General features: G+C 49.9%; 1 protein-coding gene across 3 annotated transcripts in view; it reads right to left on the bottom strand.

The window, feature by feature from the left end:
• The window catches only part of LOC144142460 (uncharacterized), a 64180-nt gene that overhangs the window by 8812 nt on the left and 37218 nt on the right, over positions 1 to 18150 (bottom strand). For 2 of the 3 annotated variants that reach the window (XM_077673998.1, XM_077673999.1), the window contains exon 5: positions 3852 to 3944. In XM_077673998.1, the coding sequence (XP_077530124.1) occupies positions 3852 to 3944 (93 nt within the window). Of the gene's footprint in view, positions 1 to 1640; positions 1764 to 3851; positions 3945 to 18150 lie in introns of those variants that run through there. The other variant, XM_077674000.1, reaches the window with a different exon arrangement.

Genomic DNA, 18150 nt, shown 5'->3' with positions numbered 1-18150 from the left:
TGCCTCAACTGCCCCTTTCTGCTGTCCAAAGTGCCATGCCTTTTTTGTTACTTATTGGGCTCCTTTTGGGCATAACCTTTTATGAGTTGCGATGAAGATTACACGCGGTGCGAACCTGGCTCTGGAAAGGCGTGCTTTGCTTGCGTGCTTTGCTCTGGCGGTTTCCTCATGAAATCGACCGACACAAAACAAACTAAAGACCATGAAGATAACAAAACACATAAGTAGCAACCCTTGCGATGTGAAGCTACCTTGGCTTTTAAAAAAGAATTATCTTTCCCTAGCTACTTAAGCGTGGTCATTTTTATCGGTCGATCTTTCTCTCAGTCCGTCTGTATATCCCTCAAATCAGCCTTCTTACCGAAAGTGAAAGAAATTCTTCAAAAACAGTACATACAGGTAAAACCACTCCAAACTACTAAAATGGCGGTCGCAAATCGTACATGCCCCCATCAATTAGCCGAAAAAAACTTCACACACATTTCAGGAAAATATGAGCACTTAAAGAGTAGTCACCGCATGGGAATATGCTTTCGGCTTATTCTTACTATAGCGAGTTAAAATATGAAGTGTTAAAAATAGCACAGAAAATCTCCAGCTCGTGAGAGATGAAAGTAAACGCAGAAAGAACGGCACGTCCGTTCGCGCTGTTTAAGGCATGACGACAGGTTTCAGGCATAACAAGAAGCAAAGGAAGAAGAAAAAGATGCGCGCTGGTTCAACAGATTGCTCGCGAGCAGTTAGGTGGCGGGAAAATTAAATTGCATTGAACAAACGCTTATTCACTTTGGCTACGTGGGAGTGTCGGCAGATGACTACCGCCTTTCGGTGACATATCCGGTAGAGCAAACAGGTACGCCGTCAATTCTGTTGTCTTTACCCCCCCCCCCCCCTCTCGCTCTCAATTACGGTCGCAGCAGAAATGAACTAAAGACAGTAACTCCTTTATGCTTTGTGCGAAGTCTTATTATTTGCAGTCAAACATTTTTATGAAGCCGTAAGCATTTTTTCACAAGATTTTATGTTAAATACAGCCACGTGATTTGATCGTTCTTGTAGATCCCAATATTAAACGCAATATCAAAGAGCTTTGGTAAATATTCAAAAAAATTTTCGAACGCCAGTACATTCAGAAATGGTAAAGTCTATCTGAACACTAAAGAAAGAAACCTTCACGGAGTAAAGTAAACAGCGTTGTGCGTTACCAGATGTTATCAAACGAGATTTTGCACACCATAGCTACAACTCTGTTTTTATTTTGTTTTCCCGCAGTGCAGTCAACGAAGACCTTACAAACGGAAAACCATCCTGTCCGATAAACAGAAAAAATGCACTAAACATCATATTACAATGCTATTGCACCTTGCGCGGAATTCTCCGTATGCCGAAATGATTGTGCGCTGATATCGCCTCACCGAAACGTACAGCACTGAAACGTCCTACACCAAAATGTCCGGATCCCGCCGAGGACGACCTCGGAGATGGTGAGCTGCTTTGGTTTAGACTTCGACCGACATACGAAAAAAATGGTAGAGAAGGAAAGGTCGGCGAAACTACGTTCTTTTGCTTTGCACATTGAAGGCAGTATGCAACCAATGAAAGAAGATTTCAAAGCAATCACATCGCGTAGACCAGATTTGGGCTCACTGAATCAATTGCAACCACTTCAATCATTCGGTAACCAACTACATGGGCTCCGAACGTTTTATTCGGCAATATTCACTCTCCAGCGACTTGTCACAGAACGACTGGGAATGGCGCACCTGAAAAAAGAGGAAAGGCGTGCACCTTGGAAGTAGCGTTTCAAAACTGGAAGCCACAGGCGAAACAGTTGCACGCGGAGGCAATGTGTAATAATTAAGTTGCAAGCGTTCCCTGTGGATTTAAAATCAGTGCAGCTACTCGCTTTTCATTCGGTGCTTTCATTAGAAGCTCCTAGGTTACATCTTCAGTTCTCGGCGACGGTAGAGAGGTGTGCCTTCCAGATTATCGTTACTTTAATCACTAGAACCAGCAAACCGTTGTACATCAATCCCATAAATCGACTTTTTTGTGATTATGCACACAGCTGCGGCTGAGCTGCGCCATGGCAAACAGTTGCTGTCTATCTATGTGGGTGAGCTAGGTCTTATGCTGGAGCTAGTCACCGCTAATAAGTGGCAGCGCTCACGAAAACACTCGCGCGTCGAACATTTCTAATAAGAAGGCTGTATATAGACAGATAACTCGGCTTGCCGGCAACCATGTGGCCCGCATCAACTAGAACTTTGATGCATGAATCTTGCACCAGTAATCTTTTTCACTCCTGCTACCATCGCACAATTACTTATTTCATTGTGTGATCTCATATTTTTTTGTGCTTTACGGTGTTCCCGCGTAACATTGCTAATGTATTGGATGAAGGAGTCGCCGATGTAGGCAAACTAGACCCGCGCCAACAAATTCACGTCGCACACCGCATCGAAGGCGCTGTAGTTTTCAGGGTTGACGCCACGGCATACCCATATTTTCGCCACCTATCGACGCCTTTTTTGTCTTACTGACGTCACGGGAAAAGGCACAGAGCTACATAATGTCTACAAGACTGCGTGAAAGGCTATTACATCGAATATGATTCTTCATAAATGAAGACACCCCAGGCGCTAAACGCCAGGGATGGCCGGCGAGACAGCTCCTTCACGCACCCTCAAGACGACCGTACAAATGAGGGCTCTAATCGGCACCGGTAGCACTCCTAGCGGATGACCTCGAGTGTAACCCTGGTATATTCTCATTTTTGTAATTGTTACTAGTTTATTTAGTATGTTTTTTTTATTTTTGTCAACAAACCAACGCGATGAATTACGCGATTACAGAACGCCAATTAATAGGGTTCAAATTTTTACTCGACGTCAAGCTCTACTGCGCCCCACAAAAAGCACTGCAGGAAAGCCAACTTTCTGTGAACCTGATGATGATTGTGAAATCGCCTGAAAAAACGCTTCTCATGGTCTGAATCGAACCTCGGTCCCCCGCGTTAAAAAGCCAACGCCTATCCGATCGCATCATTCCGCTACGCTCGAGGCAGTTTTTAGGATGTGCAATATTAAGTATGAAAATCATGTGCTCTTCCGTGTAACGACGACGATGCTTGAGCGCGAAGCATTCTTCGTTGGAAATCAAAGGGCGAACCGAGCCGCTTTTGAAGGAGCCAGTGCAGCGGATGGGGTTGTCCCAATTGGTTCTACTTATATTTACAGTTGGGGCAACAAACACATAATTGTATTCAAGCTTACCTTTCAGCTGCATGTAACTTGAATTTCCAAAGGATACATAATTAAACGGTAATGAAATTATTAATCATAAAGAACGTTAATTTCACGGATTTATTTTTCTGGAAATAGATTATATTATAAAGTTGTCAAAATGAAGATCCGCGATTAAGCCCTGGCCCGTTTTAGGTACGTGCCCCAAACATAGAGGGCATCGCCGTCATCACCAAGGGTGAAAGTCGGAGCGAGCTGCAAAGAAATGTCCAAACTGCGTGCGAAACAGAGTCAGAGATGAATTAGCCGAATTCCTAACCGTCGGCGCGTCAAAGTTCAAACTCAGACGACAGCAAAGCAATCCCTCACAGGAAAGCTTTGCGTGCACCATCGTGGTCGTTAGACGGAGGGGTGCAACAATTTTTATTGTACTTGAGGCTAAGAGTTCAAAATTTATAGCAAAAACACCGCGTATTTTTCATTTTTCCTGATCCGTCAATGATTTGCTACGAAAGAGCCTCCACTTTGTGTGTACGACTCAATGTTAGGAATGCGCTTTTGGTCTGACAAATTTTCTTTGATGACAAAGCAAAAAGGCCTTCTCACCTGGTGCACTATTCAATCCGTTGAGTGATCCCTTGGATCCCTTCAGTACCAATTGGTCGGCAAGAGATCGCCTTTCTCGGCGGGCTTTGGCTTCTGCGTGGGAAAAGTGCAAACTGAAAGTGAAAAATCCTGAAGCCGCGAACCGGCACTTCAACAATTTTCAATTTGGAGGCTTAGCAAAAGAAACGCCATGGTAACCTGAAACTTGTAGTCTGTAAAGGAGAAATTTTGACCTACTGCCTTAAAAGTGGAGTAAATTTAATCACTCATGGCTGATGTGGAAGCGAAATTTATTGGCATGCTACCCCTTCTCACTGTCTTTGTACCGCAGCTGTATTCCAAAGACACCTTGGTTATCTTTTCGTTGTGAAGCAGCAATATCACACACATGTGGTTTTTTATACACTACTCATGTTGGTTATGATATACTAATTCAGAAAACTATCGAATACGCTTTTAAAAGACCTAAAAACTAAATGAAGAGCACTCGTTCAAAAGCATTGATATTTCCAATCATACACTATTTCAAGCACTTGAGTACGCGATGAAGTGTAGGGAGTCTCGGCATTCTCGCAAGTTTTTTTAAAAGATTAGAAGTTTATTTTATGCTCTTTATAAGACATGACGGGGCGAGAGAAAAAGCTGCTGCAGATAGCTTGACGAAAAACAGAAACAAAGTGGAGAAAAATGCCCGCATGGTGGGATCAGAACCCAGTTATCTCCTCTTTCTTTCTGTCTTTCAAATTCTTTATATTTTTCAATGACCTACCACATTCTCCCCTTGGTTTTCCGAGGTTTTCTAAACTGTTAACCATTATTTCTGCCTTAAGTCAACGAGCCCATCATTTCCAGTTCTGATTCGCTACATGCATAGCGAGGGCCTCTGATCTGGCAGTCTTGGTGCCATAGGGAGCTGAAGAGAGTTCAACTCTGTTCGACCACTCTCGGCATGTCGTAGACTCTCAAGTCACAGCCCGGGGGTTAAGCAGATGGACCCCTTCACCCCGAGTAGTCCGAGTGGCGCTGGCTACCAGCCCCAAGCGCGGGAAACAAAAATACCTTGACATATATACCCCAGAAAATGGAGTGGAAAATAGCCCCGCCGGTACCGTAGTTGTCATCGCACCAGACGCGTATTTTGTAGGTCGTGGGTTCGGATCTCACCCGGCGGGCATTTTTTAGATCCGACGCTGAGAGGAGCATCTCTTGCCGGTGGCCCTGTCCTGCGTCCGTCATCGTCGTCCGCGTCCGCACAGCTGCGTCTCTCCTCCGCTCATCCCCTCTCCTCTCTGCGATAGCAAACACTCTCGCCCAACATCTGCGGGCGCGTGGCGCAGCGCACTCTCACTCCGCCGGTGGGTGGCGCTGCGCGCGGCGCAAGCGCGCTGTGCGCATGTGCAGCATGCTCTCTCTACGCGGTCTCCTCTCCTTCGGGCGCGCTGCGCATATGAGCGGATTGCCGCGCTCCGGCCGGTCTCTCAGTCGACGGTCGTCCACGCTACACTTGCTCCCTCTCTCTCTCTCTCTCTCGCATTACCCGACGATTGCTCACACAATTCGAGTAATCGACCCAACGGAAACGCACAATGGAACCCCCTTCAGCGTCGCATCACACCATAGTTCCCGCGAGGGGAGGTGGGCGTAATTTTTCTCCACTGTCTTTCTGTCTATCCATATTCTTAATCTGTTTCAATGACTGCTAAGCCGTATATATATATAAATATATATATATATATATATATATATATATATATATATATAGGGAATCAGAAAAGGAAATGAGGGGCTCGTTGAAAATAACACAGAAATAAGAGTTGGCAGTCAAGAAAACCTCAGAGAGCAAAGGGAAGGAAGTAGTAGGTCATTGAAACAGATAAAGAATTTTGAAAGAAAGAAAGTGGAGAAAAAATGCCCGCCAGGTGGGATACGAACCCACAACCTCCAGAATACCGGTCTGGTGCGATAACCTCAACGCTACCAGAGGGGCGATTTTCCCCTCCACCTTCTGGGGTATTTATGTTAGGTACTTTTGTTTTCTGTGATTGGGGGTGGTAACCAGCGCCACTCGGACTACTCGGGGTGAAGGGGACCTTCTTTTTAACCCCCGGGCCGTGACTCGAGTGTCTACAACATGTCGAGAGTGTCGACCAGCGTTGAACCCTCTTAAGGTTCCTAAGGTACCAAGACTGCCAGAACAGAGGCCCTCGCTATGCATATAGCGAATCAGAATAGGAAATGCCCGCTCCACTTTCTTTCTTTCTTTCCAAATTCTTTATCTGTGTCAATGACCTACCACATCCTCCGCTTCTGGCGGGCATTTTTTCTCCACTTTCTTTCTTTCTTTCCAAATTCTTTATCTTTGTCAATGACCTACCTCAATGACCTACCTCAATGACCTACCTCAATGACCTTTGTCAAAGGCATTTCAATAAGATCAGACAAAGTGAGCACCTGTCAGCTATCTTCCCCGAACCACCACGTGTAGTGTATCGTAAAGACAAGAACTTAAGAGATATGCTTGTTAAGGCTACAATTAGAGCCACCAAACAACATTCAGGCTGCCACCCAAGAGAAAAAACACACTGCAAAATGTGTTCCCACATCACCCCAACCGACACCGCAATGTCTAACTTTTCTAAATATTCCTTCCGAATAAAAGAAAACCTCGACTGTGATTCCAGCAACGTCGTGTACAGATCGCACTGCGAAATGTGTGGCAAGGACTATATTGGCCAGACGGATAATGCATTCTGGCTCAGATTCAACAACCACAAATCCCACGTTACCTAACAGCCGGATCTCCCATTCTCCAAACATCAGCGCCTGCCGGATCATTTTATTGGGCATATCAGGATTCCTCTCCTGCAGGCCGGCTTCCGCTCCTCCGGCAAACACGAGCAGAGGGAGTCCTACTTTATACATCAATTCCAGGCATTCACCCATGGCTTCAATAAGGATTCGGGCCGGCTGTCTTTCTTGAGGCAAAAAGCTGTGCCTTTGGCGGAAATATGGGACCCTTGCGGGCGGTGGAGGGGGTGAGTGCGGAACCGGGATCGTGCATACAACTTAAAAAAAGAAAGCAAGAAAAAAAAAGGAAAACCCGTTTCAGGGACTAAGCCAAGAAAACCAAACGCGATAAAACCGCCCCCCCCCAACCATTACCCATCTCATCAGTGACCTTTAATGGCTGTGAACGCACCCCGAGGGCCCCTCGAACAGAGTGGCCTGAATTATTATCGTCGTACCGCCGACAGACAAACAGCCGAAGAATACCGCGGCCAACCTAATCACATCCAAGGGTTACTTGACCCGCTGCCCGCTGGCCGCGCTGCAAAGCTTTGCTACACCACTCGGTTTCGTCGAAGTGGCGTCAAGACCAGAGCAGCTGTAGCCTTAACCCGGAGTAAAACAAAACCGGAAACGGGTCAACAAATTCTGAGTATGGCGCGCGGACCATGCATTGGCTGAGCGGGCTGTGTATGCATGCGAGCTTGCAGTTTGACCGAGTCGAAGATCTATGCCCGTGCCGCTATCTTATGTCTTCTCCCTCCACCCACTTTTTTTGCCCGTTTTCCTTTCCCGCTGACTATTTTTACATCATTTACGAAGCACGCAGGGTTCAGTCTTGATTTTGATTTTGTGTTTGCTTGTGGGCTTCTTGTTATCGTGTTTTAGTGCTGCCTTCTCGTCCGTGTTCTTTCCCCTCCGTCACCTTCCACCTTTCTAGCCAATCGGAATGCCTCACTTGCTCAAACTGTTTGAAACACCCCTCACCTGCCACCTCTCCTGGAGGGACGAGGGAAGTGACCCTTTCTCACTGACATTTTATGTATAAAGGCAAAATGTGAGCAGTTAAAATACAGCCCTGAAGGGGGAGTTTCTAACTTCGTAACTGTTGGCAACGGAAAAAGCTAAGCGTGTCAGTCTACTGCTTTCACTATTTTTCTATTGGCCCACCGAACGTCATAATTTCTCTCTCTCTCTCGCTCTCCCTCTCTCTCTTATATATATATATATATATATATATATATATATATATATATATATATATATATATATATATATATATATATATATATATATATATGTATTGTAAAGAAGATAGTCACCGAGTCAATGCACCGGACAATCTCCTGTTTGGTGGTATGCGTCAGTGCGAGGACGGCGCAATGGACAATCTTCCGTCTGTGGGCATGCACCAGGGTCAGGACACTATCATGGTTCAGTTTTGGTCACGTCCTATCGCACCCGCTTGTCTCGTGCTCGCCCTGTTCCGACCGGCTGAAACGACCGCTTGGCTTGGCCCAGCTCATCGTCGTACCCCTATCTGCCCTCCCAATAAATACCATTTCATTTGGTGGAGTGTGCGGGTTCACCCCATCCTGACCCCAGCTTGGCACCTTCGCGGTAAACAACCCTCCATCCGCAAGCCTGGAACTGCGGAACCGGACACTACCAGCCCTCTCTGCTCCCGCCATGCCTGATGACCGCAGAACCGTGCCACCACCTTCGCCACCGGCGATCGTTTGTTCCGGGGCGATTCGACAGCGTGATCCTGCAATCTTCAAAGGCACCGGCGACCAGGATGCCGAAGACTGGCTTACCTCTTACGAAAGGGTAAGCGCGTACAATCGGTGGGATGACGCGATGAAGCGATATAACGTCGGTTTCTGCTTTCGCGAAGTCGCCGAGCGGTGGTTTAACAACAACGATGCCAAGATGAGCACGTGGGAGAGGCATTCAAGACCGATTTTATGGAAGTCTTTGGCCGACCATCCCTGCGCAAACTTCTCGCACAGCAGCGCTTAGGTGAACGGGCACAACAGGCTGGCGAAACCTTCACCAGCTACATTGAGGATATTGTCGATTTATGCAGGCGCGTCAATGACGCAATGCCCGAAAGCGAGAAGATCAGACATATCATGAAGGGAATTGAAGAAGACGCTTTCCAGATGTTGCTGAGCAAAAACCCACAAAACATCGGTGAAGTCGTGAACTTATGTGAAAGCTACGACGAGCTGCGAAAGCAGCGCGTCTACGCTCGCCACCGCCCAGCTGCAACCGACGCATCCCTTTCAGCGCTGTCCTTCGACGACCCTTCAGTACAAGAGAGTATTAAGGACCTCGTGCGCGAAGAGGTAGCCCGGCAACTTTCTCTTCTCTCGTGTACACTACCGACTTCGTGTACTCAAATGCCTGGCGCGGCTTCACCGCTTCATCAGATTATTCGGGAACAAGTCGCTGAGGCTCTTCCTTCGACCTGTCAGCAGACAACTGTGACGGCGCCCCTTTCTTATGCCGACGTTGCATGTGCACCACGCCACCCAGGTTTCTCTGGGCCATACCCTTTGTCAACGACTATTGCTTATGATGGAGTCATCGCAAGACCTCGTTACACCGGCCCCCCTTTGGTGCGCTCTACCCCGGCCCCAGCACGTCCTCCCCTTCGAGTCACAACGTCCGCCAACCCTAACCCCTGGCGCACTGCGGACAATCGCCCTATATGTTTTGCTTGCCGCATCCCGGGTCAGGTTGCTCGTTTCTGCCGTCGTCGTGTTCAGCCACCCGATTACGCCTACCGAGGTCCCGCCTATGACAGCAATCCCTATGTGACGCACCAACCCTACGCGCCCACGTCTTCCGGGCAGCCGCGTAGTTCTTTTGCTTCTGACGAAAATAGCCGCCACCGGTCGCCTTCGCCACGTCGCCGTTCCTTGTCGCCGATGCACCGTCGTCCCAGCGCACCACCCGAGGAAAACTGATGAGCGCCGTTCCGGAGGCAAGAACTGCGGCATCGTCGAACTACCGAAGTCCTCCTGTTTCTCCTACGAATTCGATCGAAGTCAATGTTGAGGGAGTCGTTACGTATGCCCTTGTCGATACAGGAGCTGCCGTGTCCGTCATGCATGCGAAGCTCTGCCGCAAAATTCGAAAAGTAACAACTCCGGCACCTGGCCTTCGTCTGCGCACTGCCAGCGCTCAACACGTGGCTCCTTTGGCTGCGTGCACGGCCAGAGTGGTAATTCAAGACGTTCTTTACTTTGTCGAATTTTTAGTGTTGCCGTCATGTTCACATAATATCATATTGGGCTGGGACTTTTTGTCGTGTAACGAAGCCGTCATCGATTGTGCCCGCGCGGAAGTTGAACAGTTTCCCCTGTGTACAGCGCCATTGGCCGATATGACACTTGCTCATCCTTCTAAGCTTGTTGCCGCTACATATACAGATATACCGCCTTTGTCTGCCGTTCCGGTTCCCGTGTCTTGTGCTTCTGTCCCCGACTCAACGATCCTCTTCACGCCTTCCGAACTATTCTCACGACGCAAGAATCTTACACTTCCTACTGCTGTTCTTTGCCTCAAGAATGGTTGTTCCACCTTTCCCGTCTGCAATACTTCCGTATCGCCACTGACGTTGACTGCCATAGAGTGCCTTGGATGCGTCGAAGTTATAGACAACACTTTCATCGCGGACGTGTCTGATGATACCCCTCCGCCTGCTGTCAGCGTTCTTACTCCAACCTGTGCATTGACATCAAGCGTTTTCCTACCTTCCATCGACCCTGGCCTCTCCTCCTCGTAGCGCGATCGCCTCATCACGCATTTGGACCCGTTCTTTGGCTCCTTCGACCATGACCAAACTTCTTTGGGCCGTTCTTCGAATGTTCGTCACCACATTGACACCGGGACCCATGCTCCTTTACGTCAGCGACCATACCGCGTCTCAGCTACTGAGCGCAATGTCATTGAAGCGCAAGTGACCGATATGCTGCAACGAAATGTTATTCAACCATCCAGCAGCCGCTGGGCCTCCCCGGTTGTCCTGGTCAAAAAGAAAGACGGCTCCATTCGATTCTGCGTCGATTACCGACGCCTCAACAAAATTACCCGCAAAGACGTCTATCCCTTACGCGTATAGACGACGCTCTGGACTGCTTGCAAGGCGCAGAGTTTTTCACATCCTTAGACCTGCGATCTGGCTACTGGCAGGTTCCTATGGTGGACGCCGATCGCCCTAAAACGGCTTTTATTACACCTGACGGATTATACGAGTTTAACGTCATGCCGTTCGGCCTCTGCAACGCTCCAGCTACATTTGAGCGGATGATGGACAGCATTTTGCGTGGGTTGAAGTGAAAAATATGTTTATGTTACTTAGACGTTGTTGTCGTGTTCTCTCCCGACTTCGACACGCACCTCCAACGTCTGGAACAAGTTTTGAAATGCCTCACTTCAGCTGGGCTTCAACTTAATCTAAAGAAATGCCACTTCGCTGCCCGCAAACTTACCATCCTTGGCCATGTGGTTTCCAGAGAAGGCATTCTACCAGATCCTGCTAAACTTCGAGCTGTCGCAGAGTTTCCCAAGCCAAGAACTATGAAGGAGCTGCGCAGTTTTATTGGGCTCTGCTCTTATTTCCGCCGTTTCGTTCGTGACTTTGCCTCTATTATTTCCCCTTTGACGCGCCTTCTCGGGAGTGGCACTGACATAACTGCTTGGTCGCCAGCCTGCGACAATGCATTTGCCCGACTGCGCAAATTGCTTACAACGCCACCTATACTTCGACACTTCGACCCTTCAGCACCGACCGAACTCCACACCGACGCCAGCGGTATCGGCCTGGGAGCTGTTCTCGCGCAGCGTAAACCGGGAATCGATGAATACGTTGTTGCATATGCCAGCCGCACCCTTACGAAACCAGAATCTAATTATTCGGTGACCGAAAAAGAGTGCTTGGCCATCATATGGGCCATCAACAAATTCCGCCCGTACCTTTACGGCAACCGTTTCGATGTGGTTACGGACCATCATGCCCTTTGTTGGTTGGCGTCGTTGAAAGACCCTTCTGGCCGGCTCGGTCGCTGGGCTCTTCGCCTCCAAGAATTTGACGTTAACATCGTCTACCGTCCGGCCGCAAACATCACGACGCCGACGCCCTATCACGTTCTCCTCTATCGGTTGATAGTGCTTCGCTCGACGAGTCGGATGGCAACCTGAAAGCCCCCTCGTTTGAGGACATGGTCAACGAGCAGCGCAAGGACCCCTGGATAGCTTCCATCCTGGCATATCTTTCCAACCAAGCTACTGCTTCCGTGTCCAGGGCACTTCGCCGACAGGCCTCTCACTTTTCCATCCGCGATGGCCTGCTTTACCGCCGCAGTTACGTCGCCAGAGGCCGCAAGTGGCTACTAGTCATACCCCGCCACTTGCGTTCCACTTTTTGCGCTTTCTTCCATAACGACGCCCAATGTGCTCATGCCGGCGTGCTGAAAACGTACCAGCGCCTCCATCTACGGTACTACTGGCGCGGGATGTACAGCTTCGTCTGCAAGTTCGTCCGCTGATGCCCTGACTGTCAGCGCCGCAAGTCGCCGCCTCATCATCAGGCCGGCCCATTACAGCCCTTGCCTTGCCCAGAGCGCCTCTTCGATCGTGTGGGCATTGACTTGTACGGCCCACTGCCTTGTACCGCTGCCGGTAACCGTTGGGTCATTGTAGCCATTGACCATCTCACACGCTACGCCGAGACGGCCGCTTTACCAGCTGCCACAGCACGGGCCGTGGCTTCTTTTATTTTACATCGTTTCATCCTTCGCCATGGTGCCCCTAGGGAATTACTCAGCGATAGAGGCCGCGTTTTCCTGTCCGAAGTCGTTGAAGCTCTCCTTACTGAATGCCGCATTGTTCATCGGACCTGCACGGCATATCACCCGCAGACCAACGGTCTCACCGAGAGATTTAATCGCACTCTTGGTGATATGCTCGCCATGTACGTTTCTTCAGACCATACTAACTGGGACTCAGTCCTCCCATTTGTCACGTACGCATACAATACCGCGACGCAGTCTACTACCGGCTTCTCGCCGTTTTTAAGTGCGAATGCACTTCTTAAGCGACCCTGAATCACGCGTCCACCGCCGTCCGTCCGTCCGCACCACATATCCACTTAGGGCGATTGGCCAAGAAGAGTTCCTAATTTCTTCAGCACATACCCACTTAGGTCGATTGGCCAAGTAATCTGAATCACGCGTCCACCGCCGTCCGTCCGGCCGCACCATATACCCACTTAGGGCGATTGGCCAAGAAGAGTTCCTAATTTCTTTAGCACATACCCACTTAGGGCGATTGGCCAAGAATCGGGCGTGAGAAGGGCTAATGCACCCGCTTAAAGGAGTACTGACACGAAATTTCAAAGCTGAGATCCGTTCTAGCAATCAAGTACAACGACAACACAAATAGGTGTCTGTGAATAAATGCATCTTTCTTTCTTTGTAGTTGTGTGTGTGTGTGATCTCTCTTTCGCGAACATTACCGAACCGCGCAAATTCAACTCCTGCATTCGCACTTTCACTTTCTTCTCCTCGGGGAAAGGCGGGGAAATTTTTTCTTCTGTACGGATGCGAACCGATTCGCCCCCTTGACACCATTCTCCCGTACAGAGCTGACGCCGCTGAGTATTCGACTGTGTCTCAAGTATCCTCCTATGCCGAAGAATGCCGGTACTGCCGACGCCGTTGCAAGATGTCTGCTCAACTGCATCATCCCGGCATTCTTGAGGTGGTGGGTTCGGATCCCACCCGGCGGGCATTTTTTCACCAATTTCTTGCTGTCTCAAAAATATCTACATCTGTTTCTATCACCTACCGCCGCATGCTCCCCTCTCCTTTCCGAGGATTCCTTGACTGCCAACCCTTATTTCTCTCTCTCTCTCTGTCTCTATACACACACACACACACACACACATATATATATATATATATATATATATATATATATATATATCTATATATATATATATATATATATATATATATATATATATATATATATATATATATATATGAGTTGGCAGCAGCCAAGAAAACCTTGGATAGCAAAGGGGGGGTTGTGGCAGGACATTGACACAGATAAGAAATTTGGAAAGAAAGAAAGAAAGTGGAGAAAAAATGCCCGTCAGGTGGGATCCGAACCCACGGCCTCCAGAATACCGGACTGGTGCGATAACCACTAAGCTACCGGCGGGGCGATTTTGCCCCTCCACTTTCTGGAGCTTAAGCTTTTTTGTTTCTTGTGCTTGGAGGTGGTAGCCAGCGCCACTCGGACTACTCGGGGTGAAGGAGACCTTCTTTTTAGTCCCCGGGCCGTGACTCGAGTGTCAACGACATGTCAAGAGTGGTCAACCAGCGTTGAACCCTCTGAAGCTTCCTATGACACGAAGACTGCCAGAACAGAGGTCCTCGGTAGGCATGTAGCGAATCAGAATAGGAAATGGGGGCTCATTGAAAGTTAGACAGAAATAAAAGTTGGCAGCCAAGAAAACGTCGGAAAGCAATTAGCAATTCCTGTCTTATTTTCAACGAGCCCCTCATTTCCTAATCTGATTCGCTATATATTTAGGTATATATATATATATATATATATATATATATATATTGTGAAGGAGATGAATGGTACAGGCGCTAGTGAACGAAATACGACAGTGCGCCAGACTCCGCAGCCGCGAAAGCAGCATCGACAGTGACAACAAAACGAAAACCACCGGCGACGAAGACGACAGGCGCGCGTCTGTGAACCCGCTCCATCTTGGATAACGGTCACTAAAGGCGTTTCGTCAGCTACCTTGCGTTGAGCAATACATCCCCTTAGAATTGGTGGAGGTTGCTGTGTTGCTGTGGTCCTGACCTCTCATACACTAGAACTCAGCTCCCGGACGCTCCCCAGCGCCATGGCTCCTCCTCGCGAGAATGAGCCCCCGGCTGCACCTACTTCGACGACCATCATCTGTTCCGGTTCCATTCGTCAGCGGGATCCGCCATTCTTCAATCCCACCCCATCCTGGTGTGGGATTTCCTATCCCGGCACAACGCTATCATTGACTGCGCCCGAGCCGAAGTTGGGTTGTTTTCGCCGCTTGGTATACCATCAGAAATTTCTCCAACACCACTCCGTGAAAGTTTCTGTCGCCGACGACACCACTTTCCCTTCATGCTCCACCGTCCCTGTGCCCTTGTTCTGCCATCTTCCTTCCTACGTCAATGCAATTTTCACGCCGTCGCAATTGTTCTCCCAACGCCGATGTCTGTTCCTTCCTTTCGCCTTGCTCACTATCCGCGATGGCCAAGCCGCCTGTTCGTTTCTAATCCTGGAGCTAGTCCTCGCTCTTTGCTCCGCGGCGAGTGCCTTGGACGCTCCGAGTCAGTGGAGTCCGCCGTTTTCATCGCCGCTTTAGACGACCTACCGCACGTTGAGGTGACCGGACTCTGCCCACCTCCTGCCACTGCATCTCGGGTATTCCCGGAAGTTTTCGATCGTGCCATCGACGCCGACCTTACGCCGCCCCAACGAGACCAACTGATGAAACTACTTTGTCAATTTCATTCGTCCTTTCACTGTGCGCAGACGTCGCTTGGTCGCACCACGACGGTCAGCCACCCCATCGACACCGGCTCCCACGCGCCTTTACGCCAGCGACCTTACCGCGTTGCCCCTTCCGAAAAGAGCATAATTGACGAACAAGTGGGTGACATTCTCCAGCGCGGTATCATTCGACAATCGAACAGCCCCTGGGCGTCGCCGGTAGTACTCGTACGGAAAAAGGACGGCTCCATCCGTTTTTGTGTCGACTACCGTCGACTAAACAAAATAACACGCAAGGATGTTTACCCGCTAACACGCATCGACGACGTCCTAGATTGCCTTCCAGGAGCTGAATATTTCTCGTACCTTGACCTACGCTCCGGATACTGGCAAGTCGGGATGACAGATGCGGATCGTCCGAAAACAGCCTTTGTTACTCCAGACGGTTTATATGAGTTAAACGTCATGCCGTTCGGCCTGTGCAACGCGCCCGCCACATTCGAACGGATGATGGACAATATTCTTCGCGGCCTCAAATGGAAAATATGCCTGTGTTACCTGGATGACGTCGTAGTGTTCTCACCCGACTTTTCCACGCATCTACGGGGGCTCGAGCAAGTTTTAGCTTGTATGAAGGACGCAGGCCTTCAACTAAACCTAAAGAAGTGCAGATTTCCTACTCGCCAGCAGACGATCCTTGGCCACGTCGTTTCCAGAGATGGCGTTCTTCCTGATCCGGACAAGCTTCGTGCCGTGGCTGAATCCCAAGTCCGGCCACGATCAAAGAGCTTCGTAGCTTCATTGGGCTATGCTCGTATTTCCGCCGCTTTGTGCGTAACTTCGCCTCCATCATCACGCCATTGACACAATTTCTTGGCAACAAGACGGGTCTTTTGGCATGGTCATCGGCTTGCGACAAGGCCTTTACAACCCTACGTCGCCTCCTCACGTCCCCGCCAATTCTTCGCCATTTCGACCCGTCGGACACAACTGAAATCCACACCGATGCGAGTGGAGTTGGTCTGGGTGCTGTTCTCGCTCAAAGGAAGGCCAGGTTCCACGGATACGTGGTCTCCTACGCAAGCCGCACACTCACACCTTCGGAGTCGAATTACTCTGTCACTGAGCGGGAATGCTTGGCAATTGTGTGGGCCCTCTCGAAGTTTCGTGCTTATCTGTATGGCCGACCTTTCGACGCGGTCACCGACCATCATGCACTTTGTTGGTTGTCGTCCCTGAGAGACCCTTCTGGCCGACTGGAACGTTGGGCACTCCGCCTTCAGGACTTTGACATCCGCGTGGTGTATCGCTCTGGCCGCAAGCACCACGACGCTGACGCCCTCTCCGGGTGTCCGATGTTGCCTGACGAGACGACTAATCCCCCCTCTGAGTGCTTTGTATCGCTCGTTGACGTGAGTTCCATGCCATCTGAACAGCGAAAAGATCCGTGGGCAATGTCGCTTTGCAACTACCTTTCGAACTCGTCGAACTCCTCGGTACCTCGAGCAATTTGGCGCCAAGCGTCCCACTTCGCTATTCGTGATGGCTTGCTCGACAGGCGGAACTGCCACCCTAATGGGCGCAAATGGCTGCTCGTCAGTCCCCGCCATCTGCGCTCTGAAGTGTGCGACCAGTTTCACAGTGAGCATCAATGTGCTCACGCCAGCGTGCTAAAGAACTACGAACGCCTTAGACTGCGATATTACTGGCGTGGTATGTATGGCTTCGTTCGTCGTTATTTTCGCTCTTGCACGGACTGTCAACGGCGCAAGCCACCACCCCCTCGTGCGTCTGGCCCGATGCAGCCTTTGGCGTGCCCGATTCGACCTTTTGACCGGGTAGGAATCGATCTTACGGACCCCTCCCCTGTACTGCGGCTGGCAATAGGTGGGTCATCGTAGCCATTGACCACCTGACACGGTACGCCGAAACCGCTGCGCTGCGTGCCGGTACTGCCGACGCCGTTGCAAGATGTCTGCTCAACTGCATCATCCTACGTCACGGCGCTCCTCGGTAACTTCTCAGTGACAGGGGGCGTGTCGTTCTTTCTGACGTCATTGAAGCGCTCCTAAAGGCCTGCCGCATCGTCCACCGCACGACTACTGCATATCACCCGCAGACGAACGGCTTAACCGAACGTTTTAACCGCACCCTGGGGGACATGCTGGCAATGTATGTATCATCCGACCATCCCAACTGGGATATGATTCTTCCATTCGTAATCTACGCCTACAACACTGCCAAGCAAGCCCCCACGGGTTTTTCTCCCTTCTTTCTTGTGTATGGACGCGAGCCGTCATGCCTTCTTGACACGATCCTCCCCAACAGTCCCGACGCGTCTGAAGCCTTGTCAATCTCTGACGTCACCCGACGTTCGGAGGAGTGTCGCCAACTGGCTCGCTCGTTCACGTCAGACGAGCAAGGACGCCAAAAGTTCCGCCATGATGCGTCAACGCCTACCCCAGAATTTTGTCCGGATGATCTCGTTTGGCTCTGGATTCCGGCCACGACTCCTGGGCTGTCGAGCAAGCTCATTTCAAAGTATCACGGACCGTATCGTGTACTCGAACGGACGTCGGCTGTCAATTATGTGGTCGAGGCTCTGAATACTTCCTCTGACAATCGCTGCCGTGGCCGAGAGACCGTTCACGTAGCACGCCTGAAGCGATACTTCGAACCCGCCATCGTCTCGTGCCCCTAAGTCGCCAGGATGGCTCCTATTCGTACCAGGGAAATGGTAAAAAAGACGAATGGTACAGGCGCTAGTGAACAAAATACGATAGTGCGCCAGACTCCGCAGCCGAGAAAGCAGCATCGACAATGACAACAAACCGAAAACCACCGACGACGAAGACGACAGCCGCGCGTCTGTGAACCCGCTCCATCTTGGAAAACGGCCATTAAAGGCCTTTCGTCAGCTACCTTGCGTTGAGCAATACAT

This window comes from Haemaphysalis longicornis, unplaced genomic scaffold (assembly GCF_048455015.1).
Source record: "Haemaphysalis longicornis isolate Haplotype H1 unplaced genomic scaffold, Haemaphysalis longicornis Haplotype H1 scaffold_6, whole genome shotgun sequence".
In the NCBI taxonomy this organism is placed as follows: Eukaryota; Metazoa; Arthropoda; class Arachnida; order Ixodida; family Ixodidae; genus Haemaphysalis; species Haemaphysalis longicornis.
This window is presented reverse-complemented; position numbering and strand designations above follow the sequence as displayed.